At 43.4% G+C, this 26497-nt stretch overlaps 1 protein-coding gene across 7 annotated transcripts in view; it reads right to left on the minus strand.

The window, feature by feature from the left end:
- CTNNA2 (catenin alpha 2) overlaps positions 1 to 26497 on the minus strand; it is a 781915-nt gene that overhangs the window by 665474 nt on the left and 89944 nt on the right. For 6 of the 7 annotated variants that reach the window (XM_075930970.1, XM_075930972.1, XM_075930969.1 and 3 more), the window contains one exon: positions 3694 to 3800. In XM_075930970.1, coding sequence (XP_075787085.1) covers positions 3694 to 3795 — 102 coding nt within the window. In that variant the 5' untranslated portion in view covers positions 3796 to 3800. Of the gene's footprint in view, positions 1 to 3693; positions 3801 to 4637; positions 4801 to 26497 lie in introns of all 7 variants that reach the window. The other variant, XM_075930971.1, reaches the window with a different exon arrangement.

Here is a 26497-nt window from a genome sequence, read left to right on the forward strand (position 1 = left end):
GACATTTACCTTCCCCTCCCCCGCATCTCCCTTCTGTTCTGAAATGTGATTTGTCCTTTTCATATGTGTTCATTTTTTTTAATTGTATCCTTTGGTATATATGGTTGTGACTATTTTCTTCCACTATTTGATCTGAGGAAGTGGGTCTGGCCCACGAAAGCTCATCATCTAATAAACCATCTTGTTAATCTTGAAAGTGCTACATAGTCCTGTATTTTGTTTCAGCTACACCAGACTAACACGGCTACATTTCTATCACGATAATAAAGAAGGTATTTAAAGAATTGTAGCCTGTGTTATCATAGAATCATAGGACTGGAAGGGACCTCAAGAGGTCATCAAGTCCAGCCCCCGCCCTCAAGGCAGGAGCAAGCTCCGTCTACACCATCCCTGACAGATGACTATCTAACCTGTTCTTAAATATCTCCAGAGAGGGAGATTCCACCACCTCCCTTGGCAATTTATTCCAATATTTGACCACCCTGACAGTTAGGAATTTTTTCCTAATGTCCAATCTAAACCTCCCCTGCTGCACTTTAAGCCCATTACTCCTTGTCCTGTCCTCAGAAACCAAGAGGAACAAATTTTCTCCTTCCTCCTTGTGACACCCTTTTAGATATTTGAAAACCGCTATCATGTCCCCCCTTAATCTTCTTTTTTCCAAACTAAACAAGCCGAGTTCATGAAGCCTGGCTTCATAGGTCATGTTCTCTAGACCTTTAATCATTCTTGTCGCTCTTCTCTGTACCCTTTCCAATTTCTCCACATCTTTCTTGAAATGTGGCGCCCAGAACTGGACACAGTACTCCAGCTGAGGCCTAACTAGTGCAGAGTAGAGCGGCAGAATGACTTCACAAGTTTTGCTTACAACACACCTGTTGATACAACCTAGAATCATATTTGCTTTTTTTGCAACAGCATCACACTGTTGACTCATATTCAACTTGTGGTCCACTATGACCCCTAGATCCCTTTCCGCCATGCTCCTTCCTAGACAGTCGCTTCCCATCTTGTATGTATGGAACTGATTGTTCCTTCCTAAGTGGAGCACTTTGCATTTCTCTTTATTAAACCTCATCCTGTTTACCTCTGACTATTTCTCTAACTTGCTAAGGTCATTTTGAATTATGTCCCTATCCTCCAAAGAAGTCGCAACCCCACCCAGTTTGGTATCATCTGCAAACTTAATAAGCGTACTCTCTATCCCAATATCTACATCATTGATGAAGATATTGAACAGTACGGGTCCCAAAACAGACCCTTGGGGAACTCCACTTGTTATCCCTTTCCAGCAGGATTTAGAACCGTTCCATGAGGTGTACCGGTAGTTCGGAATAGGAACCTAGTCCGAACTACCTAGTTCGAGCCCCGTGTAGCCGCGCTACATGGGGTTCGAACCAGTGGGGATTTAAAAATGGCGGCTCCCCGCTTATGCAAATGAAGCCCGGGAAATTCAAATCCCGGGCTTCATTTGCAAGTGCGGTATGCCTACATTACCCCGCTAGTTCGAACTAGCGGAGTAGTGTAGACATACCCCTGGGTTGTTCTTATTCCCCTTTTTATAGATGGGCACAATATTTGCCATTTTCCAGTCTTCTGGAATCGCCCCTGTCTTCCATGATTTTTCAAAGATCATAGCTAAAAGCTCAGAAACCTCCTCTATCAGCTCCTTGAGTATCCTGGGATGCATTTCATCAGGACCTGGTGACTTGCTGACATCTAACTTTCCTAAGTGATTTTTAACTTGTTCTTTGTGTATCCTATCTTCTAAACTTACCCTCTCTCTGCTTGTATTCACTACGTTAGGCACACCTCCAGACTTCTCGGTGAAGACCGAAACAAAGAAGTCATTGAGCATCTTCGCCATTTCCAAGTTTCCTGTTACTGCTTCTCCCTCCTCACTGAACAGTGGGCCTACCCTGTCCTTTGTCTTCCTCTTGCTTTTAATGTATTTATAAAAGGTCTTCTTGTTTCCCTTTATGCCTGTAGCTAGTTTGATCTCATTTTGTGCCTTTGCCTTTCTAATCTTGCCCCTGCATTCCTGTGTTGCTTGCCTATATTCATCCTTTGTTATTTGTCCTAGTTTCCATTTTTTATAGGACTCCTTTTTTATTTTGAGATTATACAGGAACTCAGATTAGATAATCAAGACGTCCCTTATTGGCCTCACATATCTATGAATCTATAAAATCAGGAAGTTGCTTAGGGACCATTATAAACTCTGAAGTGTACAAACTGCTTCTGTTTTTCCCTCCTGAAGCTAGACTGTACATTGCCTCCCACTCTCTCATGCCAAACTAGGGAAAAAAGTCAATATGTTGCTGCCTTCAGGCAAAGAGTGGTGGACTTTAGGAACATGTTATTCTCTATTGTTGGATAAAATGATGTCACAAACCCAGGTATAATTGAATTACAGTGATCTTAACCCAGCTACATAAACTTCACCACGGCAAATCCAGAAACCTGAGTTCCAATCACCACTCCCAGTGAACTTCACTGCTTGTGTCTGAAGTTTTCAACCACCGTTTCAGAGACCATAGAACTTTCCCCTCTTGGGAGACCTTATACCTTTTAGTAAAGGCTACCCTCTGCTGACCTATGACTGTCTGACAGAGTCATCCTGCTATAACTTCGTCTGACTTCCCTTTCGATCAGCAGGACCAGAATGTAAGACAACTCAAACTTATTCCTCACCCCAACTCAGTACATCAGGATCTTGCAAATTTTAAAAGACTTCTCCACATTAGCAGCAGATTTATTTGTCTAAGTTTGTCATGAGAGATCATTACCATGTAAAATGAAAGCCATTCCCATTTGATCACACAGGTCATTTCAAAAGTAATGTAGCCAATGTTTGCTTTCTACAAACTTGTAATCGGAGGGAAAATAAAATACTTTTTTTCCAAGGTGTTAAAGCCAAAACCAGTTTACTTTTAGTGGCAACAATTTTGCTGGAAACTGACATTAAACAAGCAGTATAAGATCCACTCATAAAATTATCATTTAAAAATAAAACTTTTATTTAGTATCAGTTTTACTTCCACTGTAGAAGCAGCATTCATTCTGGTCTTAACTCAGAAGAAAGCCTGCCCCTTTGTCTATCAGACAAATCCCCAAGGCACACCTCTGCCCCAATGTCTGTAACAAAACTGCCAATTAACAATGAGCTGAGGGACAAAGGAGGATAACCGGCATATTATTTTTTTATATATATATATATTCGTTAGACAAATAATTGCTGATTGTCATTATATATTATAGCTATATATAAATTGGATTTGTTCGATTTTAGTCCTCTCATATTACAGTCTAAGACAAATATCAGTGAAAGAATAAAGTCCCCCAAATATGTGTTTGCACACTCCCTAGCGCAGGGGTGGCCAACCCGCAGCTCTTCAAAGAAAACAATTGCAGCTTCCGCACTCACAGCTCTGAAAGGGGCTGACACACAGAGCCAGAGTCACAGCATCCAGTGCACAATTTAAAAAAAGGTGGCAGACGGGGCTTTTTTTCCCCCCTCTGTTCTTTGAGTTGTATCCACCACTTTTTTGGCACTTCATCTGTAACTAGCTGGCCACCCATGCCCTAGCCCATAGGCACTACAGTAATATAAATAGTAAGGATAACAATATGTTGAGATATGGCATCACACTCATAACAGCAGCTAACTACTGTACAAAACAACCAACTTACCTGTGTAACAAGTGGTTCCAAGAGCCTCTCTACTGTCAGAGTCCTGATTTCCAAGCTTTTGGGATCCCATTTTAAAATGATAGGTGAAGTTGCAGAAGTCATGCTCCCTAGAAGAGAAAAATGTTACATGAAACTATGCAAATTATTCATAATTATTTTATAGATTACATAAAGAAAAGTATTTATATATTATGTGCACACAATATATACAACAAATATTCCTGCATCATATACCTCCCTCCCTTACATACTAGGGATGTAATAGTGTAGTCAATTAACCAATAAGCAATAGCTTATAGGTTAATGCTGTAGATACATGCATTTCCCCCGCCCCCCACCCCTTTGCCAGTAAATTTTTGAGCAGGCTGAACAGCAGCCAGCCTCAGTTCCAGCTTGCACCAGGTCCAAGATCTACCCCTGCTGCGGCTCTGCATTTAAAGTGTATTAGGAGCCAGAAGGGCAGGCAGCCTGGCTCAGTCCTGGCTTCTGCCGGGTGCGGGACCTACCTCCGCTGCAGCTCTGAATTTCAAGTGTATTAGGAGCAGGGCAAGCAGGCAGCCTTGCTCAGTTCCAGCTCACACTGAGTCCAGCCCCCTGCTGCCACCCCACGCTGCTGGAAAACCAGACGCAGCAGTACAGGGCAACCAACAGCCAGTCTGCAAGGGCAGCTAGTTTTTAAACTGGCTCCCCTCGCAGATCAGCTCCCGCCTGACACTCCACGCTGCTGCCTCTGATACAGAGGCAGCAGTGCAGAGTGGCAGGGGGCTCCTCAGGAATAGTCGAGTAACCAATAAGAATTCACAAGGTTAATCGACTATTCAGTTAACATATTTAACATCTCTACTACATACACAAGACCCTAGCTAATTTAATAATATGTTTGAATTCATTAAGAAGCTCCCTTTCCCACTACATTCTCACCAAAGTCATTCTTCAACACTCACTTTTACATTTGACTGAGTTGCAGTGCTGCCAACTCTTGCCGTTTTGTCATTACTCTAGCAATATTTGGTGTTTTTCTCAAAGTTTCCACTCTTGGAAAAATGTAATTACATGAACACCTCCGCATTAGTTACAAAACAAAAAAGAAGTTTACAGCTTCCACCACTGCAAGCAAAATAAATAAATACATAAAAAAGCTTGAAAAAGTGAACAAAAGAGGCTCAAAACCCAGAATACATACCAAAAGAATGAAATGCACTATTTTTAAAACTCCCATGAATTGGTGAGGAGGGGCTAACTGAAAACTGCCATATCAAAATAATAAATACAGGCCCGGCCTTAGGGCAAGACAAGCAAGGTGGTTGCCTTGGCCCCACACTGTCCAGCACCTGCCTGCCTGGCTGCTCGCTTGCTGCCCTGACTGGGAGCTGCCCGGCTGGGAGGCGCAGCATGGAGTCTTGGGCTGAACACACTCTTTGGCCAGGCCTGAATAAATAATAATAAAAGTAGCCATAATAATGTTTTATGGTGTCTTGTATAGGTAAGATCATAATAATGCTTTCTATTATTTAAACAACAAGGAGTCCTGTTGCCCCTTAATGACTGATTCATTTGGGCATATCTTTTCACGGGTAAAAACGACTTCATTGTTTTTGCAGATACAGATTAACACAGCTATTCTTCTAAAACTTTCATATTTAATTAACCCAAAACATTTGAAAGTGTTTTCTTAATCCAAACTATTTACTGCCTTCACTAAACCACAGAGAAATATATTTGAGTAAGAAAGGAAAATTTAAACTTACAAAAGCAAATAGCACATACCCTGAAATATAGCCGTAAGTAACTACTGTAAATATTGCCAACAACCAGGCCACACCTGATGGAAGGATTTGAAATAGGAAAGGCTTGCACTGTATCATTCAGCTGAGTTGCTGTGTCTATTTGTTACCATTTAAAATCACAGGGAGGTAAATGAAAGCCAAGGGCATTTCATAAGAGACAAGAAATTTTATCTTCACCGCACACTACCTAAAATACATAATAAGCCAATAGGAAAGCAAAGTGTAATAAAGCAGAACTTAACTAATCCATGTTCCTAAGAAATTTTAATACCCCAAAACAGTCCTTTTTCTTGTTTTCTTTGCAAACATTTTGCAAGCAAAATGCTGGTGCAAAGTCTTATTATTTAGATTTCATTAATATTTATGACTCCACCCACAATTGAACTGTTCTTTCCTGCTCATGGAAAAACATTGAATAGCTACCAGACTTTGTTTCTAGATGGTCCGAGGCATTTCAAGTAAATGGCATTGCTCTGTCCTCTTGAATGCATATGCAGCCAGAGATATTAAGAAACAAATCCATTAATTTCCCAATTGTCTCCCTCTGTCTCTAAACAATTGAAACATTGTAATGCAAAAGGCAGGTGGGTTACACAGGCAGATGTTCTGGATTGTTATTGGTTCTTTTTGTTTTTCTGGGGACAGGAGCAGAGTGACGATGGAATTATTTTGTGCAAGATATTACCACAACAATAATTTTTAACCATTGTTTTTAGTAAATCCAAAGGATGAATGGTATTTATACAAGTGCTCTAAATGAGCCAAAAAGGCTAAATAATAATCAGTGCATTACATCCAAACAGTAATAAAATATTTATAAGCATATGATCAAGATTCTTACAAAAAAGGCTATCTCCAGGAATGTTTAAACTCATGATGGTTAGCTCCAATGCAGTCAGACGGGTATTAGCAATGAATCGTGTACGAATTTTCCTTTTTTACAGCCTGTAACAAGCAAGTGTTTGTTATTGCCAATTACTGATTTCAGCTAAAAACCATTTGAGATAGTTCATCCTTATTTCTAGTCTTAATCCAGGTAAGATTTACAACCTCCTTTCTCCCCAAGGCCTTTCCTCCCTATCTCCTTCTTGCTGACTAACAGATTTTCTTTGCACCTGGGTTCACATATGCTCTAATTTTTTAGATAATATTGGTATGTTGGCTGGGAATATCAATGTTGACTCTTTTTAAAATTTATCTCTTGTATTTAAAACCATCTGCGGCACCCTTATTGTTCAGAGGCCTTCCTTTTAAAAACGTCCCATTCATTAATAATTCATTGAACAAAACTGCTACTAACATGTTTCAATCAGTATGACCAGACTACACAACATCTAGCAGAGTACACATTTCTTTAAGTTTGCTGGATACAGTATGTTAAGGAAAATGAAAAGTGTGCAAAAAACACTGATGGGAAATTCATTAATCTGAGTCTTGATGGGCTGAGCAATGCATTCAATGATCCAATAGTATGTGCCTCTGTGACAACATAAGATGGGACTGTCTATCTTACAGAAACAACTGAAGTATCAAGAAATCCCCATACAGCACACTACTTAAAAGTAGCAGCAGTAAAAGCTATAATAAACTCTGAATAAAAATTCAAGGGAGTCAGGAGTGGAACTCTGTCAGAGAGAATGCTGTAAATGTGGAAAAGATAAACAGAAGACGACAATGAAAGGAACCTGAAATTTGAAATATTCAAATATCAAATTCAAATATTTTATTCAAAGTTGCAAAACTGACAGCTACTCTTTATCTGGTAGTGAGCATCGACTGACTGCCTTAACTTTGTTAGTTAATTCTTCAAGTATCCAGATGCTTTCACAAAGTTTAACTTTTTTTCCTTGAGCAATTAATATTTAACATAAAATACGTGAAAATAAAAAGAGAAACCCAAAATAAACATCCTAAATAAAGCAACTAAAACAATAACAATTATTATTAAAATAAACATTTAAAAATAATTATAGGTATTCCTATAAAATACAAATAATAATACTTCTTACTTAAAATCTTTCAAAAGCTCAAAAAAGGACACCAACCGGGTGGTTTAAAAACAAAACCCAACATAGCACAAACACACACACACACACACACACACACAAATCAATATAAAACAATGAAGCCCAAGTATTAAACTCCTATTCAAAATAGGGGTCTGAATGGTTAATATCCCCCTTACTAGGTGATGCTTACTATTTATGGTCAACTGGCAGGATGCTCCAGCTCTGTAGGGCCTGGCGTACCACAGGCAGGGATGCTCCAGCCTAGCAAGATCAGCCTCCACCCCAGGCAGGACCACCCCCTCCTATATAGCCTCCAGGTATAGTCCTGGCCAGAGGCCACCGGAGGAGCAGCCACCCGTGAGACAGCTCTGGCCCCAGCAGGGGTCACCAAAGAAACCACCACCTGCCACACAGTCCACAGCTCCAGCCCTGGGGAAGGGCTCAAGCTAGGGCCAGGGTCACATGGTGGCTGCCCTACTGCTCCTACGGCAGGGCATCTGCCTACCAAGAGGCCCGACCTCAGAGCATCTGTACAGCTCTTCTCAGGAGGTGGGTGGAAGGCAAATTTTTGGTATGCGCTCATGCAGGCAGGCACCTTAGGTATTTACACCAGGGTTCCCTCTACCTGCTGAAGATGTTGATGCTGTATTTACCATGGTCATGCCAACTATAATAATTTTCAGGGCTTAAAGTGACCAACTCAACCTGTACACTCAACATTTCCTCAAAATGTTTTAAAGAAAGTAGCACTATTGAACTGGTGGAAATCACTAGCAAAGCATGTGGAACATGCACTAATTGAATTGCTAAACTAACTTCTGACAGCAGTAGTCTCTTCCTTCTTCAGCCACAGAAATAATATTGTCTTCACATAGATTAATTCATGTAGGTCAGGGGTGGCCAACCCATTACAGGCAAAGAGCCAAAATAGTGGTGGACATAGCACAAAGAGCCGCAGGAAGAAAGCTGTCAAGCCAAAAAAAAAAAACACACACAAAGACAAAGACGCAACACTAACCCTTTAAATTAAAGCTCCGGGTTTGGCTTGTTGGCCACATCAGGCTCCCGTCAGCCAGCACCATCTTGCCAGCACATTTTGGGAGCATAGGGAACCGGGGGCCCTTTGTAGGGGCACAGGGGTAGCTTAACAAGCCATGAGGAATGCTTCACAAGCCACACTTTCTGCAGCGAAGAACCGCATGTTGCTCATGAACCGCGGGTTGGCCACCCCAAATTAGCTTATTGGACAACAAAATGGAAATTAATTTTAATGTTGATAAATGCAAAGTAATGCACATTTGAAAAAAATAATCCCAACAATACATACAAAATGATGGGGACTAATTTAGCTATAACCACTCAAGAAAGATACCTCAGAATCATTGTGGACAGTTCTCTGAAAACATCCACTCAATGTGCAGCGGCAGTCAAAAAAGCAACAGAATGTAAAGAATCTAAAAGGGGATAGAGAATTAAAAGAGAAAATATCTTTTTTCCTCTATATAAATCCATGGTATGTCCACATCTTGAATACTTTGTACAGATTAGGGATGTAAATGACTAGTTGACTATGCAATAAGCAAATGCTTATTTGATAGTTGATACACTAGTCGCTTCCCCCCTTCTCTACTGCCTCTATCAGAAAGAGACAGCGGGGGGGGGGGGGGAGAAGAGGAGGGAGTGCTTCAAAGCAGCAGCACTGCGTGGAGCTTGGGGCCAGAACCTGGGCTCCACGTGGCGGTGCCACTTTGAAACGCTGCATGCAACCCCAGCATGACTCCCCAGCTGGCTCCAGGTTGCATGCTGTGTTTCAAAGCGGCAGCGCCGCATGGAGCCTGGGGTCACCTGGGGACTCCCCCGCTGACCCTGGGCTCCAAGCAGCACTGCTGCTTGGAAATTATGCACGGAGCCTAGAGCCAGCAGGGGACTGCTTGAGTCCCCCATTGGCCCTGTGCACCCTGCAGCACTTTCGCCTTTCAAGTGTAGCAACAGCCCTAGGACTGTTTCTACACTTCAAAGGCATAGGCACCCTTATTGACTTGATAAAGTAGTCAATGCAGATTCCATTGACTATTTGATTGACCGATAAATCTAAATTTAACATCCCTAGTACAGATGTGGCTGCCTTATCTCAAAAAAGATATTGGTATTGGAAAAGGTTCAGAAAAGAGCAAAAAAAAATGATTAGGGGATGAATGGGTGCCATATGAAAAGAAATTAAAAAGACAGACTTTTCATTTTAGAAAAGAGGAGAGTAAGGGGAGACACGATAGAGGCTTATAAAATCATCCAGACTAACAGATTTATTGGAGCATAAGCTTTTGGGGGCAAAGACCCACTTGGTCAGATGCATCTGACAAAGTGGGTCTTTGCCCCCGAAAGCTTATGCTCCAATAAATCTGTTAGTCTATAAGGAGCCACAGGACTCCTTGTCACTTTTGCAGATTCAGACTAACATGGCTACCCCTCTGATATTATAAAATCATGACAGCTATGGAGAAAGTGAATAAGGAAAAGTCATTTACTTGTACCCATAATATAAGTACTAGGGGTCACCAAATGAAATCAATAGGTAGCATATTTAAAACAAACAAAAGAATGTTTTTCTTCACATAGCATATAGTTAACTTATGGAAATCTTTGCCAGAGGATGTTGTGAAGACCTGGACTTTAACAGGGTTCAAAAAAGAACTACATAAATTCATGGAGATTAGGTCCATCAATTCTTATTAGTCAGAATGAGTAAGAATGGTGTCCCTAGCCTCTGTTTATCAGGGGCTGGACATGGATAACAGGACAGGGATCATTTCCTGTTCTGCTCACTCCCTCTGGGGCATCTGGCATTGGCCACTATATGATGACAAGATACTGGGATAGATGGACCTTTTGTCTAACCCATTATGGCCGTTCTTTTGTTCTTGTGAAAAATCAATGGAAAAAGAGGAAAACTTGTCTCTTTCTTCTAGTCTATGAATAAAAATGAGGAGGGAGAGACTGAGATCTAGGTGTTTTAACAGTTTAAAGGACAGCTTAAATAAATTAGGAGACTGTTATCTCATTTTCAATGGACATAAATCAGTATGCCTTAAGCTCCAGGAACTTTCAACTAGGCATATTCGAAAACTTTTGCAGGCTAAACTGAAATAATCTATTTAATTCACTGTTTACAGTTAATCCCTCTGATCCTTTCAAAAATCATTTAGTTATAAATGGGAACCATGGTTTTGAGAAGAGAAATTTATGTATACAAAACATCTAAGGTTAGTTTAATAAAAATTAATTTTATAAGCTGTTTTGTGTGTTTAATTAAATTCTAATTACTATCCTAATGTAGCATACCACAAATCATGAGCTAAAAGTTATCTATTAAATAAGCAATATATAATTAACTTTTTCTAATATATTAAAATGTACTATTAATAAAAATCTTAATTAAACTATGTACTTGCTTAAAAATGTATACAGTTAAGGCATACTGTACTTGGTAGCAAAGAGATGTACCAAATGTAGTATAAAGACTCCATTTAGTTGTGAATCAACATGTTTTAATGGTTATATCAAGCAATTAGAAAACACTTTTAGGAAAATAACAGAAGTCAAATGGAAAAATTGATTAAAATTAAGGCTAGTTCATGATTTAAATCATAAATTAAATTGCTGATTTAAATTGCCTTGATTTAAATCAATCCACCCTGATCGCAAAGTCAACAGAGTTAAGCAAAACAAACAAAAACGTCAAGTCAAATTATTATTCATTCTGTTTCATTAACTGATGCCACCTTAACGATAAAAGAATAAAACAGTGAATGGTAGTTCCACGCCAGAGCATAATCTGTAGAGAGTTGCTTTGTAACTCCTAGGGAGTTCTTTCCAAGCTGGACAGTCAAACATGCTGTTCATCATATTCTGTTCTGTTCCTTCAATAATTGCATTTAAACAGAAGGACCTCACAGCCCTGCAGTATTCCAATGCACTTCGGCCAGGTGGGATGCAGGTAGACCAGAAGCCAGCTCATGCTAAAGCCTCAGGCCTCACTAAACATTTAACAAACACATAGCTGGAAACCAGATGAATGCTGCATGTATTTTGCTCACTCAACTATACCCCGTGCTATAATGTAACAGCAAATATTTGCATTGTGTGTATCCCAGATAAAGTACTGTACAGCCGGTGTGGAGCTGCAGGCCCAGCTGAGGACAATTACTAAAGGTAAGATTTTGTCCTGGTTATTTTTAGTAGCTAGGTCATGGGCAATGAATAAAAATTCATGGGAGCCATGACCTGTCTGTGACTTTCACTAAAAATGGGAGGGCGGAGAAGAAGTGACAGATAGAGCCCGATGGGAGGTTTTGCCAACCCCAGCTATGGGGGGGGGGGGGGGAGGGAATGGGAAGCACAGCCCTAGCTTCAACCCTGGCCAAAGTCACAGGGGAGGGGCACACAGCAACATCTCCAGCTGCAGCCATAGCTAAAGCCTTGGGGATGAGGGGGAGGCACAAAACCCCAAATTTGCAGTGGAGCGAGGCATGGCCTGGGCACTGGTTGCAGGGAACCAGGGGAGCACTCAAGTATCAGAGGGGTAGCCATGTTAGTCTGAATCTGCAAAAGCGACGAGGAGTCCTGTGGCACCTTATAGACTAACTGAAGTGTAGGAGCATAAGCTTTCGTGGGCAAAGACCCACTTCGTCAGATGCATGTAGTGGAAATTTCCAGAGGCAGGAATAAATATGCAGGCCAGGATCAGGCTGGAGATGACCAGGTGGATCCAATCAAGGAGGATGAGGCCCACTTCTAGCAGCTGATCTGGAGGTGTGAATTCCAAGAGAGCAGAAGCTGCTTTTGTAGTTAGCAAGCCATTCACAGTCTTTGTTTAATCCAGAGTTGATTGTGTCAAACTTAAAGATGAACTGTAGCTCAGCAGTTTCTCTTTGAAGTCTGGTCCTGAAGTTTTTTTGCTGCAGGATGGCTACTTTTAGATCTGCAATTGTGTGTCCAGGAAGATTGAAGTGTTCCCCTACAGGTTTTTGTATGTTGCCATTCCTAATATCAGATTTGTGTCCATTGATTCTTTTACGTAGGGACTGTCCTGTTTGGCCGATGTATATAGCAGTGGGGCATTGTTGGCACATGATGGCATATATTACGTTGGTGGATGTGCAGGAGAATGTACCAGTGACAGTATGGCTGATCTGGTTAGGTCAGGGGAGCACTGATTCCCAGCTCCGGCCCCAGGTGAAGTTGTGGGACACACAGGGCTCCAGCCCTGTCTACAACCATGGGGAGGGAGTGTGCCCAACCCCCACTCCTGGCTGAAGCCATGGCTCAGGGGTTCACAGGTCAACTCCAACTTTGGCTACTGACAACAGAAGCCAGTCATGGAGCTCTGGTAAAGTCACGGAATCCATAACTAAATTGTATCCTTAAAAATTACACACGTTTTGGTGGAAGAACTGTGACCACCTAGGCGATCATCACTGAGTGAACAACGTAACTGGGGAGACTATGAGAAGAAACAACAAGCAAAGGCAGCTGAGGACAGAGCTCGGTACGAAACTCAGATGGAGAGTTTGATCTGCAGAGTGAGGGCTTCAGGGATGCCTGTCCTTGCAATAAACCCATGTTGCAAGCTTTAGTGATGTAAGAGGAAAAAATACACACTCTGGTGAAGGATTAACAGCTTTGTGTGTGTTAATGAATGCGGAACCACCTGAGCAAGTTAGGCAGCGAGGTTCACTGGGTAGTGATGGAGATGCCCTGTGACACTCTGTAACTAAGTAACCCATCAAACAGAATGAATGTGTAATGAATACAAGAGCTATAGCAGTCAGATACAAATCCCTGCATACTTCTAAAAAGTGGTCATATTTCATGATCAAAGTCTCTGAATGCTTTCCTGTCTCCCCTCAGCATCAAAGAAAGAGCCCATATGAATAGTGATTTATCAACTTGTTTCTCTGTGAAAAGCTGTAAGTATGGACACAAGGAAAAACTCTTCATCTCTGAACTCTTTGGATTCTCATGGGACAGAATCATAGAATACTAGAACTGGAAGGAACCTCAAGAGGTCATCGAGTCCAGGCCCCTGCCCTTATGGCAGGACCAAGCTCCACCATCTAGACATTCCTGACAGATGTATCTATCTAACCTGCTCTGAAATATCTCCAATGATGGAGATTCCACAACCTCCCAAAGCAAATGTGTCACTGTTTTGTCCAGGTTGATTTTTCTGGTCTAAAACCACACAAACAAATCCTGTTCCCAAACTTCCTTTTAGAGTCTCTTGCTTAATAGAACAGCACAAGCAAAGGAAAAATTGAAAATAAAATTTAGGACAAAACAAATAGGTGATTCAAAGGCATTATCCTGCCTCTGAATTAGGACATTGCAATGGACAGAAGGATTTGATGATCCAGTCTGGACGCGCTGCGGTCGACAAGGGAAGCCTTCGTCAACCACTCCGGTATGCCTCGTGAAATGAGGTTTACCAGAACGGTTGACAAAGGCTTCCCTTGTCCAGACAGACCCGCTGTGCCTCCAAACAGCTGATCGGCACAGCGCGGCGGACATTTTGATGTAAGTGAAGTGGCGATTATTTAAATCACCGCTTCATTTTCCTATGTCTAGTAAACTCATCTACATGGCTCCGTCGATGGAGCCATGTACTCTAGACATACCCAAAGAGAGCCAAGCATCCACTCTTATTTATCTAATAGCCCTCTCTGACTTTACTATTTTATACTGAAGAGTTCTGCAGGGTGCTAAGGCTTGTGTCTTGCACCAACAGAAGTCGGGCCAGTAAAAAATGCTGCTTCCCGAGCTTGTGGCTCTACCTGGATACAGGTACTCAGCTCCTCAGAGGCATGTCGCTGACACAGCTTTTTACACACAGGAAATCTGTCCTCGTGTCAGTTCTGATGTTTGAATGTATTCTGGAGCTTTCTGTAGGTGGAGTGTGCAGAGGCCAGGGCTGTGCCATTCACTGCCATTGTGGGGAGCAGGGAGCTGCTTCTGACCCCGCTTGTTCTGCACAGCGAGGGCTGGGGGAGCAGTAAGCGCTCGATGCCCTCAGGCTGCAAAGAGCCCCCTCCCTGCTGCTGAGGCTGCAGCTCTTCCCCCACCCTCTGCAATGGGGCTCCCGCTGCCCCTGCAAGGCAGACAATGCAGCCACACCCCATACACTGCTGGGCCCTGCCCTGGCTGCCACCCTACATCATCCACCTGAACAGGGCTGTGGGCAACCAGGATATGGATGGAAAGGGCGGGGCTCTGTGGCGAAGGGGTGGGGCCAGCAGTTCCAAGAACCAAACAAGACCACAGTGATTCACAGAGTATTTCTGGGGAGCCATAGGAGATATTTGAGAAACTGGTAGATTACTACATCTCTGGTACATTCGGAACTATAGACTGTGACTCACTTATACATGTATTTTACCTGCATTAACCTCTCAATAACCCTCATTTCTTTGTGCTGGTAAATAAACCTTTAATTTGTTACACAGTTCACTACCAGAGTAGTCTTTGGCATGAAATTTAGGAATCAAAATCACTCTGAGGTTTGGTTTACACTAGACCAGGCAGGTTGGCTTAAGGTACGCCATTCAGTCACCAAAAAATGAATAGCTGGATTCACTTTACCTTAATCCGAGCCACCGTGGCATATACACTGAGGGAGGCTGATTGGAGCACACATTCCCGTCGGCTTCCCTTACTCCACACAGATCAAGGAGTACTAGACACCAGTGGAGGTTGCTCTCAGTGTTCAATTTGGGGGTCAACACCAGTGTTCCATCTAAGCTGTGTGGCAGCACAGCTTCACAGCTGATTAATCAGCCCCGCCCAGTCAGTCAGCTCCATGCTGGGAGCCCTGAGCCTCTGACTGAGTGGGACTATTCAATCGTCTGTGAAGCTGTGCTACTGTGTCACAGCACAGAAGGAACACTAGTCTACACGAGACATGCTAAATCGAATGATAGAAGATCAACCTTTGGAGAGTCAATTTTCTCTATAGTGTCGACATGCCCTGGATGAGTAACTAATCTGTTGGCACTGGGTGCAATCTTAATATTTTGTGAGTTTTAGTTCAAGTGATCATTTATCACATAGACTAGCTTGCCCAGTGTCTAAGAGGATTTCCTGTGATTCCATTATAACACTATTGTATTACTACAGAAGTTCAATTTGGTACTGACTTCCTGAAATCTCATTATAGAATATACCATCAGTTTGTGGGTCTCAGTGCTGCTTTTGATAGTCCACCATGAGGTAGGCACTCATGGCCATAAGCCAATCCAGACGTCATGGCACGACATTAACACCGGCCTATTATATAATAGGAAGAGACTATCTGTTAACAGATAATAATCACAAGACTTAATACAATTACTATTTTTATTTAAATATAAAATATTAGCATATTTATTCAGCATTGCTCGGGTCATTAGGAAGGACTAAGGGCAGGGAGTTGAGGGCTTGAAGGGGTGGAGGAGTAAGGTGTGGAGGGTGAGGAGTAGCTCTGGGCAGGGGAGGATGAGGAGTGGCTCTGGACTCTGTGTGTGTGCATGTGTAGAGAGAGATTGGCAAGGAGCTAGGGTGCCCCCCTCGGAAATTCATACCATGGTTGCTTGCTCTTCCCCTTCCTGTCACTATCAGAGAGCAAGAGCAAAGTGCACAGCTCATCTGCCCCCTGTGCTCCCCAGAGAGAGTGAGGAATGCAGCAAACTGTGTGCTTTCCCCTCACTCCTGAAGGGGAACAGTCAGCAATACTCCTCAGGGGTGGGAGGCTAGAGGTGGGATAGTCCCAGATAGAGGCATGCACCCCTAGCCAGCCTCTCTCACCTGCCTGGTGATTCTGACTCTTTTCTGTATGGTTTTGTGAGAAGCAATTATATTCCAGGCACATCCAAACCCTTACGCTGCTTTATGTATGATAAGATAATAATGAATTTGGCGGTCCTAGCTCATACTGTTTAGGAAGAGCTCTTGAATGAACAAAGAGACCAACAGACAAACTCTCTCAAATATTTTAGAGGGGTAGTCGAGTTAGTCTGCAACAGGAAAAACTTTAAAAAATAAACAGTCTAGTAGCACCTTAAAGACTAACAAAACATGTAGATAGTATCATGAGCTTCTGTGGGCAAAACCACGAAGAAGTGAGTTTTGCCCACAAAAAGCTCATGATACCATCTACATGTTTTGTTAGTCTTTAAGGTGCTGCTAGACTGTTTATTTTTTAAAGTTTCTCTCAAATATATAGTAGATTATTTCTTTTTAGTACTAGAGAGAAAAGATTGTTGTCAGGAAACAATCTCTCTTTTCACCTTAGAGTACGTCTAGACTACAGGGTTTTGTCGACAGAAGTTTTGTTGACAGATACTGTCGACAAAGCTTCTGTCGACAAAGAGCGTCTAGACTACATTCAGTTCTGTCGACAAAGCAAGCTGCTTTGTCGACAAAACCCTGTAGTCTAGACACAACCCTACATGCAATAACACCTTCTGTCGACAGAACTCTGTCGACAGAAGGCATTATGCCTCGTAAAATGAGGTTTACCAACATCGACAAAACTGCTGAGTTCTGTCGACGTTATGTCGACAGAACTCAGCGGTAGTGTAGACGCAGGTATAGTTTTGTCGACAAAAGTCCACTTTTGTCAACAAAACTCTGTAGTCTAGACACACCCTTAATTTCCCAGCTCAGAAAGAAGGCCAATATTTTGCAGAAGAGACAAGGTGAGGGATGTAATATCTTCTGTGCAAGCTCAAAAATTTCTCTCACTAACAGAAGATGGTCCAATGAAAGATATTGTCTCCCTTGTCTTGTTTTTCGAATATCCTGGGACCAACATGGCTACAACACCGCAAACAATCTTTTCCAAGTTACTTTAATTTTCTTCCTTTCCTCTAGGAGTTTCTGCTTTATTTTCATTTTGAAAATCTATATTGAGAATGTAGTTAGATAAACCATAATCCAATGTTTCTTGAAAGCTTAAGTTAGTTTGCGTATCAACAATTATAAATTTAGAGGTATGTGCTGCTCTTCATTCAGAGTAAGTTTCACTTAACTAAACTGAAACGGATATCTTTCTAAATGTTTATTGAAGAGGATGTGCTGTACAAAAGCTGTCTTAGAAATTTATTCATTATTGTTCTGCTGACAGCATGATGTAAATTTTGAACCTACCAGCATATTGTCAATAGTGGAAATATGTAATGTTACTATATTCTAGACATCATATTTTTGATGAACAGTTTGCAGCAGATGACTGCAGTAAATATATTAAAACTAATTTCACATTTTGTCATCATAGCACATTTTAATAGAATATTGTCTCACTATTCATGGAAACCTATTATTTTACAAATTTCCTAACCCAGAAATCTGCCAGAATATATCTTTCACTTGATTTAAGGATTTCTGAAACACAAAATAAGTATTTTTCAGTCCAATAACGGTAAAACCATTGTATAAGGTTTAGTATAGGCAAACATATCTTCCATAAATTATTTCTTTTAAAAGATGTTAAGATTAAGAAATTAAAGAATGACTTAAGATTCTACAATTTGCAAGCTCAGGAGGAGCTAAATACCTTTATGGTATCGAACATCAGCAATAGCAAAGAACACCACCTATAAAGATAAGAATTTTTAAAAACGTATGCCTCCTTCCTAAATCAAGCCTCTAGTGGAGGCCTCTGTGTCTGCGGAGAATCCTATTATCAGTGGAACTCTGCCTGAATAGTCCACACTACACCTTGAGTGTTTACAAAACAAAATATTGACATATTTTACTATGTGAATCTTGTCTTTTTCAGTCAGAGTGGAAGAATCAACCTCTTGAGTCTACTACACTTCAGTGTGTTGCCTTCATCCACAGATTAATAATCTTGTGGTTCTTTAAATATCAGGAATAAAACTGGAGAATCTCTCTGAGAGAATCTGAAGATGTTCCCAATCTCATCTCTGTGGCAGCATTGCGTGGCTGTGTGCAGAAGTTCCTCATTCACAACATTGTCCATTATGAGGAAGCATCTCCAAATCAGTCTTTCAGAAACATCTCTCTCCACTTAGTACATCCCCGTTCCTTCAAAATCTCACAAAGATTCATTTTAAGAGTCCAAGTTACTGTGAAATTACCGTGCATATCATCTAAGTTTGCAACTACTTAAGTATAATAGCAAAAGTAATCATTAGCTTTCCAAATGTAAAAAATTATTTGCTTAACAGAATAAAGTTATGATTTCCCAGAAACACAGGAACTGAAATAGTAGATCAGTCCTTTGACTCATGTATGTCAGTGTCTACAGTGCTCAGTACCAGATGCTTCAGACAAAAGGTGCAAGATACTACTTCTACAGACTGGATCATCAGCAATAATGAATGATGTGGTGGACAGTGACAGTGGTGGAGGAATACAGAACAGTACTGCTAACACTAAATTATCTCTGGAAGGAGATAATGTTAGGCAAAGGATACTCGTTTGCTTTAAAAAACAGACAAAGGAAAGGCAAAACTGAAAAGTAGAAAAAAAAAACCAAGAGAGTTGGAATAAGCAAAAGTGGGACAATAGCTTAGACTTTTCATAAAGGCTTACATTTCCAAAAATCAGTGGAAATATGTATTAGTTCTCAACAGCCCCGTGTAGTAGATAAATATAGGGAATATCCCAGACAAAACCAACAACCAACCAACAATTAATTCATAGTTAAGGTTGACCAAGCACACCATTAATGCATTTTGAAAATTCCTTAGTGGAACACTGTAGTTCAGGGGTCTCCAACCTTTTTAAGCAAGAAATCACTTTTTGAATTTAAGTGCAATCCAGGATCTACCTTAAACCCAAATACCTTTTCCCTGCCTCCTTCGTGCCCCTTCTCCGAGGCCTTATCCCTGCTCACTCCGTTCTCCCATTCTCCGTCCCTTTCACCAGGCAGGGGCAGAGAGTTGGGGCACACAGGTTCTATTCTTGGGCTGAGGGATTTGGAATGTGAGGGGGCTCTGAGCTGAGCCTGGGGCAGGGAGTTGGGGTGCAGGAGGGGGTTCAGGGTGCTGGCTCTGTAAAGGAGTTTGGATCTGGGGGGGCTCAGAGCTAGGGCAGGGACTTGGGGTGTAGACGGGGGTACATGACGGCTGTGTCTACACTGGCATGAATTTCCGGAACTGCTTAAAATGGAATACTATTCCGTTTTCAGTTTTTCCGGAAAAGGAGCATCTACATTGGCAGGCTGCTTTTCCGGAAAAGCCCTTTTTTCCAGAAAAGCATCTCTGGCCAATGTAGACAAGCTTTTCCGGAAAAGAGCCCCGATCGCCATTTTCGCGATCAGGGCTTTTTTCCAGAAAAGACTACTGGGCTGTCTACACTGGCCCTTTTCCGGAACAGTGTTCCGGAATAAGGACTTATGCCCGAGCGGGAGCAGAATAGTTTTTCCGGAATAGCGGCTGATTTTGTACAGTAGAGCGTTGTTGCTTTTCCGGAAATTCAAGGGCCAGTGTAGACAGCTCACAGCTTATTCCGGAAAAGCGGCTGATTTTCCAGAATAAGTGGCCCAGTGTAGACACAGCCGACTGGTGCAGGAGTTCGGAGCTGGCTCCAGCAGGACACTGTTTACCACAGGTGGCTCCTGGGTGGTAGTGCAGTGGGGCTAAGGCAGGCTCACCCCTGCCCTGGCCCTGCACCACTCTCAAAAGCAACTAGCAAACTCCTTCCATCCCAAGCCCTGTGCTTCCTTCCCCCGTTCTGTGGAGATAGAATAAAGGGTGGAAGAAGGGGCACCCTGACATCAGCACCCCTCATTTCCCTTTCCTACTGTGTACCACAAGCAGGAGGCTCCCAGGGGGTGGAGGGAAGCTCCCAGGCTAAGGGCAGGAGTTGTGCAGTGGGGGGAGGAGCAGCTGAAGTATCCTCTTAGCCAAACCAGTCAGGATCACCTGTCAGAGACTCCAAAATCTACCCATAGATCCCGATCTACTGGTTGGTGACCACTGCTGTCGTTGAGAAAAAACTGTGAGGCATGAAGCGCACAGTTCAGGTAAATTAAGCAACTTCAACTTTGCTTTTATACGACTCTCAGATTCCTATTTCTCATCTAGAAGAGCCCTTGTGCCTAAGAATATTGAGACATATGATTTTAAATGGATAAATGTACAACACTTTAAAAAAGTTTTTAAGGGATTAGAGAACTCCAAGTCTCATTTTCAGAAGAGCCACAGTGCTTGAAGAATGTTGCATGTGGTAAATGTACTCTAAATCTGATTCTCTGGCACAATATGTGATCCTTCACCACTACACTTTTACTCTCAAAGTGTTCTCTTCTTACCTGATTGGTATCTGTTAAGAGAAAAATGTTGTAAGACATGTAGCTATCCCATGTGCTTTAAGAATCTAAGTTTCCTCCCCCAATAAACTTGGCTTCTCTATATTGCATTAGGTTGTAAGTGACTCACCCAAAGTCATACTATACATCAGTGCAAGAGTTAGTACTGGAATTCAAAAGATCCTGGTTCCTAGCCTTTTTCTCAATCCAGTAGAAAAAGCAACTATTGGCACAAAGTAGAAAGGATCTGAATGGTATGGTAATTGTGCAAGAGGTGAGCAAAAACACAAATCCAGGGAAGTATGAAAGGAAAGAGGTAGATTGAAAGAAAGAAAGACACAAACAGTACAAAGGAAAAGAAGTGACAGAAGAAGGCAGAGAGGAAAAATACCCCATGGGTAGATACACCTGTTATCAGTCACTGACAAGCCGCACAGCCTTCAAGAGATCTGGCTGAAATAACAGAAGTTAACATGGGAGGCACAAATCATCTTACCTAATGAAGAAAATTAAAAGATGGGCCAGGATGGTTTGAAGAGTTATTTGTCTCTGTTCATTTCATCTGAAAGTTTTCGACATACCTGTTTATTTTGTTTCTTAAATATGCTGCTTTTTCTCTCTCAAGAAAAATAACCAAATGTGATTACGCATGTAGCACACACCCAAAGGTAGCATTGCCATCTGTACAACTGAATAAAAATTAGAGCGTGATTGCTTGACACACAAAGGAAAATAATTAAGGTCAAATTGTAAATGCTTAATTACATTTTTTCCAACTAGGGGTTGTTTTTTTTTAATTCCAATGTCTTTTTTATTTCAATGCACTTAAATATGCACTTTTGTCCAAAGAATAATTATGACGACAGGGAAGAAAAGAGCCTCAAAAGTACATAGGATAGCTTACACTTAGTCTCATTTTGAAAAGCACCAAAGTCCCATTAAAAGGCTCTTACATCACTTAGACAAATGGGTCTCAATATGGGGTACACATACCTACATTTGCTAGGTATCCGGTTTTCAACTATGTTAATTAGCGTGCGTGTGTCCGTCTGCGGGTCCTTTAGGACCACCAAATTTGAAAGGCAGCTTCCTCTTCTCTTAACTTAAAACAAAGTCAGGGCTTTGTTGTGCCAGGAAAATGTGAGGCGCCTTGAAAGGGAATGTTTTCCAGAACATGGGAAGGGACCACAGCCCCAGACCTCCAGAAGGAGCCACCATATGGGAAGCGCAGCCCCAGCTCCCCAGAAAGAGCTGCTGCCAGAGCAGCGCCACCTGCGCCACTATGGGTGGCCCCAGTAATTCCCCACCAGCTTCTCAGCTCCCTGCTCTGAGCCTCTTGCCCTGACTCCTGCATCCCCACCCATGACTCTGAGTCCCCTAACCTCATTCCCCCTACCCTGAGCCCCCCCACACCAAACCCTGATCCCCTGATCCCTCCCCCCATGTCCAGCCCTCACACTCCACCCCAGGCCCCAACTCTAGTCCCCTCCCAATCAAAACCCCTTCCCTGATTTCTGCACCACCACCACCTGCCCCTGCCCCCTCCCACATGCACCAAACCCTGTATCTTGAGTCCCTCACCCACTGTCCTCATTCCAGCACTCTCCACCCTCTGCCCTATTCCTACACCACCACCCCTTGCTATAAGCCCCTACACCCAAATCTCTGCCCTGATCCCTGTACCCCAACCCCTACCCTGAGGCCCCCCCACACACACAAACAGCCACCTGCCCTGAACCCTTTACCCCTACCCTGACTCCAGCATTTCCCATCCCCTGCCCTAAGCCCTGCATATACCTTCCAGTCCCCACCCTGACACCTGCACCTCCCACTCCCTCCTCTGACTCCTGCACCTTCCACACTCTGCTCCAAGACCGCCACACACCAAAGCTCCTGCTTTGCCTCCTGCACCCCAACCCTACCCTGAGTCCCACCATTCAAATAAAGTATGTAAATTTTCCTTTTAATTAAAAACACCCACACTTTACTACCATGAAGGACCCGAGCAACGCTGGGTACATCTGCTAGTAAAATTATATGTAAACAATTGTTCAGTAATAACGTGTTGTGACATTTGTGTTTTTATGTCCGACTTTGTAAGCAAGTAGTTTTTAAGTGAGGTGGAACATAAGGTACAGTAGCCTGGAAAGGCTGAGACACTGACTTTGACTCTAAACAATTTTACCCAGGACCACTAAACCACTGTTCACTGACACAGCAACTTAGTCGTATAGGCTCCCATGACCTCAGATGGAAACCTGAACCACCTATTTTAATGGGCTCTAATGAACTGGTACCTCTGAGCAGGGATGGTCCTAACCAATTCGTGGCCCTGGGCAATCGTGTGGTTTGTCCATAGGGTTGCCAGATGGTTTCAAAAATTTGTCAAGCCCCCGTCCTCCGGGGCGAGAAAAGCTGCTCCACGTCTCCCTTGTCTGCTGGGGGGGGGGAGCCCCCCCAGCAGACCAGGGAGACGCGGAGCACGCCCGCAGTTGGACAGCCCGGGCGCACCTGGGCTGTCCCGCTGCGGGCGTGCTCCGCAGCTTTGCTCCCCGTCTCCCTGGTCAGCAGACCTGGGAGACGGAGCAAAGCCATGGAGGACACGGGCGGTCCTGCCACCTGCGTCTCCCTGGTCTGCTGGGGCGGGGGGGGGTGCAGCTAGTGCCCCCACCAGCAGACCAGGCTTTTCTTGCCTACGCCTGGGCTAGAGCAGCTGGGGCGCTGCCGGGTTGGTCCCGCAGCGCTGCTCCTCGGCACTACTGTACCAACCCGGCAGCACCCCAGCTGCTCTGCCCCAGGCGTCCTGATTCAGCCGCTGCTGGTCAGTTTCAGCAGTGACTGAATCAGGACGCCTGGGGCAGAGCAGCTGGGGTGCTGCTGGGTTGCTCCAGTAGCGCTGAGGAACAGCGCTACTGGAGCAACCCAGCAGCACCCCAGCTGCTCTGCCCCAGGCGTCCCCAAGTCAGCCGCTGCTGAAACTGACCAGGGGCTGACTACAGGAAGCCTGAGGCAGAGTTGCTCTGCCCCGGGCTTCCTGGAATCAGCCGCTGATCAGTTTCAGCAGCGGCTGACGCCAGTTCCGACTTACATACAGATTCAACTTAAGAACAAACCTACAGTCCCTATCTTGTACGTAACCCGGGGACTGCCTGTATCTTTGTTTTAAGGTAGTTGATGATTTTTGCTCACAATATCATACTCTAAACTGTTCCAAATGTTAACTCCTGCTATAGGCTGTTTCTAAAAGGTAGCCTAAGCCATTCCTTATCAACTTTTATTTATGAAAATAAATCACTTCCTTCTAAGTATCACTGTACCTACTCCTAAAGTTTTGTACTTGTAAATAATAATGAAATCACCCAACTTTCCCTTTCCTTATAAAAGATTTCTTCCATATCTTAAGGCCCTCTTCTGTGCTCTGTAGAATTACTAGAGACCCCTTAAATTAAAAGTTTCAGAGGGGTAACCATGTGTGTCTGTAACTTTAAAAACAAGTAGTAGTCCTGTGGCACCTTAAAACTTCACAGTGTTCCAGAAATATGCATAAAAGCAAAAATGTCATTTCTTTAGATTTAGCAGGTATTCCTTTGTTTAAAACAACCTATTCTCACTACAGGCAGTCCCCGACTTACGCGGATCCGACTTATGTCGGATCCGCAGTTACGAACGGGGCTGCCCCGGAGTACACGGACTGCGGGACCTCACGGTCCTGCCGCCCGTGTACTCCGGGCAAGAAAAGCTGCTCCGCATCTCCCTGGTCTGCAGACCAGGAAGCCGCGGAGCAAAGCCGCTGCCCGAGTTCCCCCCGAGGCTTTGCAAAGCCTCCGGGAAGCCGGCAGCGATGCAGCCCAGGAGCGCCTGGGCTGCCTCGCTGCCTGAGCCCCCCCCCCCCCCCCCGAGGCTTTGCAAAGCCGCGGGGGGGCTCGGGCAACCCAGCAGCACCCCAGCTGCTCTGCCCCAGGCGTCCTGATTTAGCTGCTGCTGAAACTGACCAGCGCTGACTACAGGAAGCCCGAGGCAGAGTTGCCTCGGGCTTCCTGGAATCAGCTGCTGATCAGTTTCAGCAGCAGCTGACTTGGGGACACCTGGGGTTCTTAAGTTGATTCTGTATGTAAGTCAGAACTGGCGGTCAGTTTCAGCAGTGGCTGAATCTGGACGCCAGTTCCGACTTACATACAGATTCAACTTAAGAACAAACCTACAGTCCCTATCTTGTACGTAACCCGGGGACTGCCTGTATTAGGATACTGATACTGCTCACATCATTTCTGCGTGCTTTTCTGCTTGTCTCATTAATATTTAATCCACTTAATGGTTATTTTATTTTTTTATTCTTTTCACATCACACATGTTTCATAGAAACCTAGGGCAGGAAGAGGCCTCAGGAGATCATTGAGTCCAGCCCCCACCCAAAGCAGGACCAACCCAAACTAAATCATCCCAGCCAGGGCTTTGTCAAGCTGGGACTTAAAAACCTCTAGGGATGGAGATTCCACCACCTCTCTAGGTAACCCATTCCAGTGCTTCACCACCCTCCTAGGGAAATAGTTTTTCCTAATATCCAACCTAGATCTCCCCCACTGTAACTTGAGACCATTGCTCCTTGTTCTGCCATTTGCCACTACGGAGAACAGCCACTCTCCACTCTCTTTGGAACCTCCCTTCAGGCAGTTGAAGGCTGCTATCAAATCCCGCCCACTCTTCTCTTCTGCAGACTAAATACGCCCAAATCCCTCAGCTTATACTCATAAGTCAGGTGCTCCAGCCCCCTAATCATTTTGGTTGCCCTCTGCTGGACCCTCTCAAATGCATCCACATCCTTTCTGTAGTGGAGGGGCCCAGAACTGGAAACAGATGTGGCCTCACTAGAGCTGAATAAAGGGGAATAATCACTTCTCTAGATCTGCTGGCAATGCTCCTCCTAATACAAACTAATACGTCATTAGCCTTCTTGGCTACAAGGGCACACTGTTGACTCATATCCAGCTTTTCATCCACTGTAATCCCCAGGTCTTTTTATGCAGAACTGCTACTTAGCTATTCAGTCAGTCCACAGGCTGTAACAATGCTTGGGATTCTTCCGTCCCAAGTTCAAGACTCTGCACTTGTCCTTGTTGAACCTCATCAGATTTATTTTGACCCAATCCTCCAATTTGTCTAGGTCACTCTGGACTCTCCCCCTACCCTCCAACGTATCTGCCTCTCCCTCTAGCTTAGTGTCATCTGCATACTTGCTGAGGGTGCAATCCATCCCCTCATCCAGGTTATTAATAAAGATGTTGAACAAAACAGGCCCTAAAACCGATCCTTGGGGCAGTCCACTTTAAACTGACAGCCAACCAGACATCGAGCCATTGATGACTACCTATTGGGCCCGACAATGTAGCCAGCTTTCTATCCAACTTTCAGTCTATTTATCCCCATACTTCCTTAACTTACTGTCAAGAATATTGTGGGAGACCGTATCAAAAGCTTTGCTAAAGTCAAGGTATTTCACATCCACTGAGTTCCCCATGACCACAGAACCAGATACCACATCAAAGAAGCTGATCAGCTTGGTCAGGAATGACTTGACCTTGGTGAATCCATGTTGACTATGGATTTTTGTGGATTTAAAAAGAGTATTTTAGTCATCTAACAATTTACCCTACAAGTTTAAAAGCTCCTAAAATGTCACTATATCTACTGTGTCAGCTCTC

The sequence above is a fragment of the Pelodiscus sinensis genome, chromosome 5 (assembly GCF_049634645.1).
Source record: "Pelodiscus sinensis isolate JC-2024 chromosome 5, ASM4963464v1, whole genome shotgun sequence".
In the NCBI taxonomy this organism is placed as follows: domain Eukaryota; kingdom Metazoa; phylum Chordata; order Testudines; family Trionychidae; genus Pelodiscus; species Pelodiscus sinensis.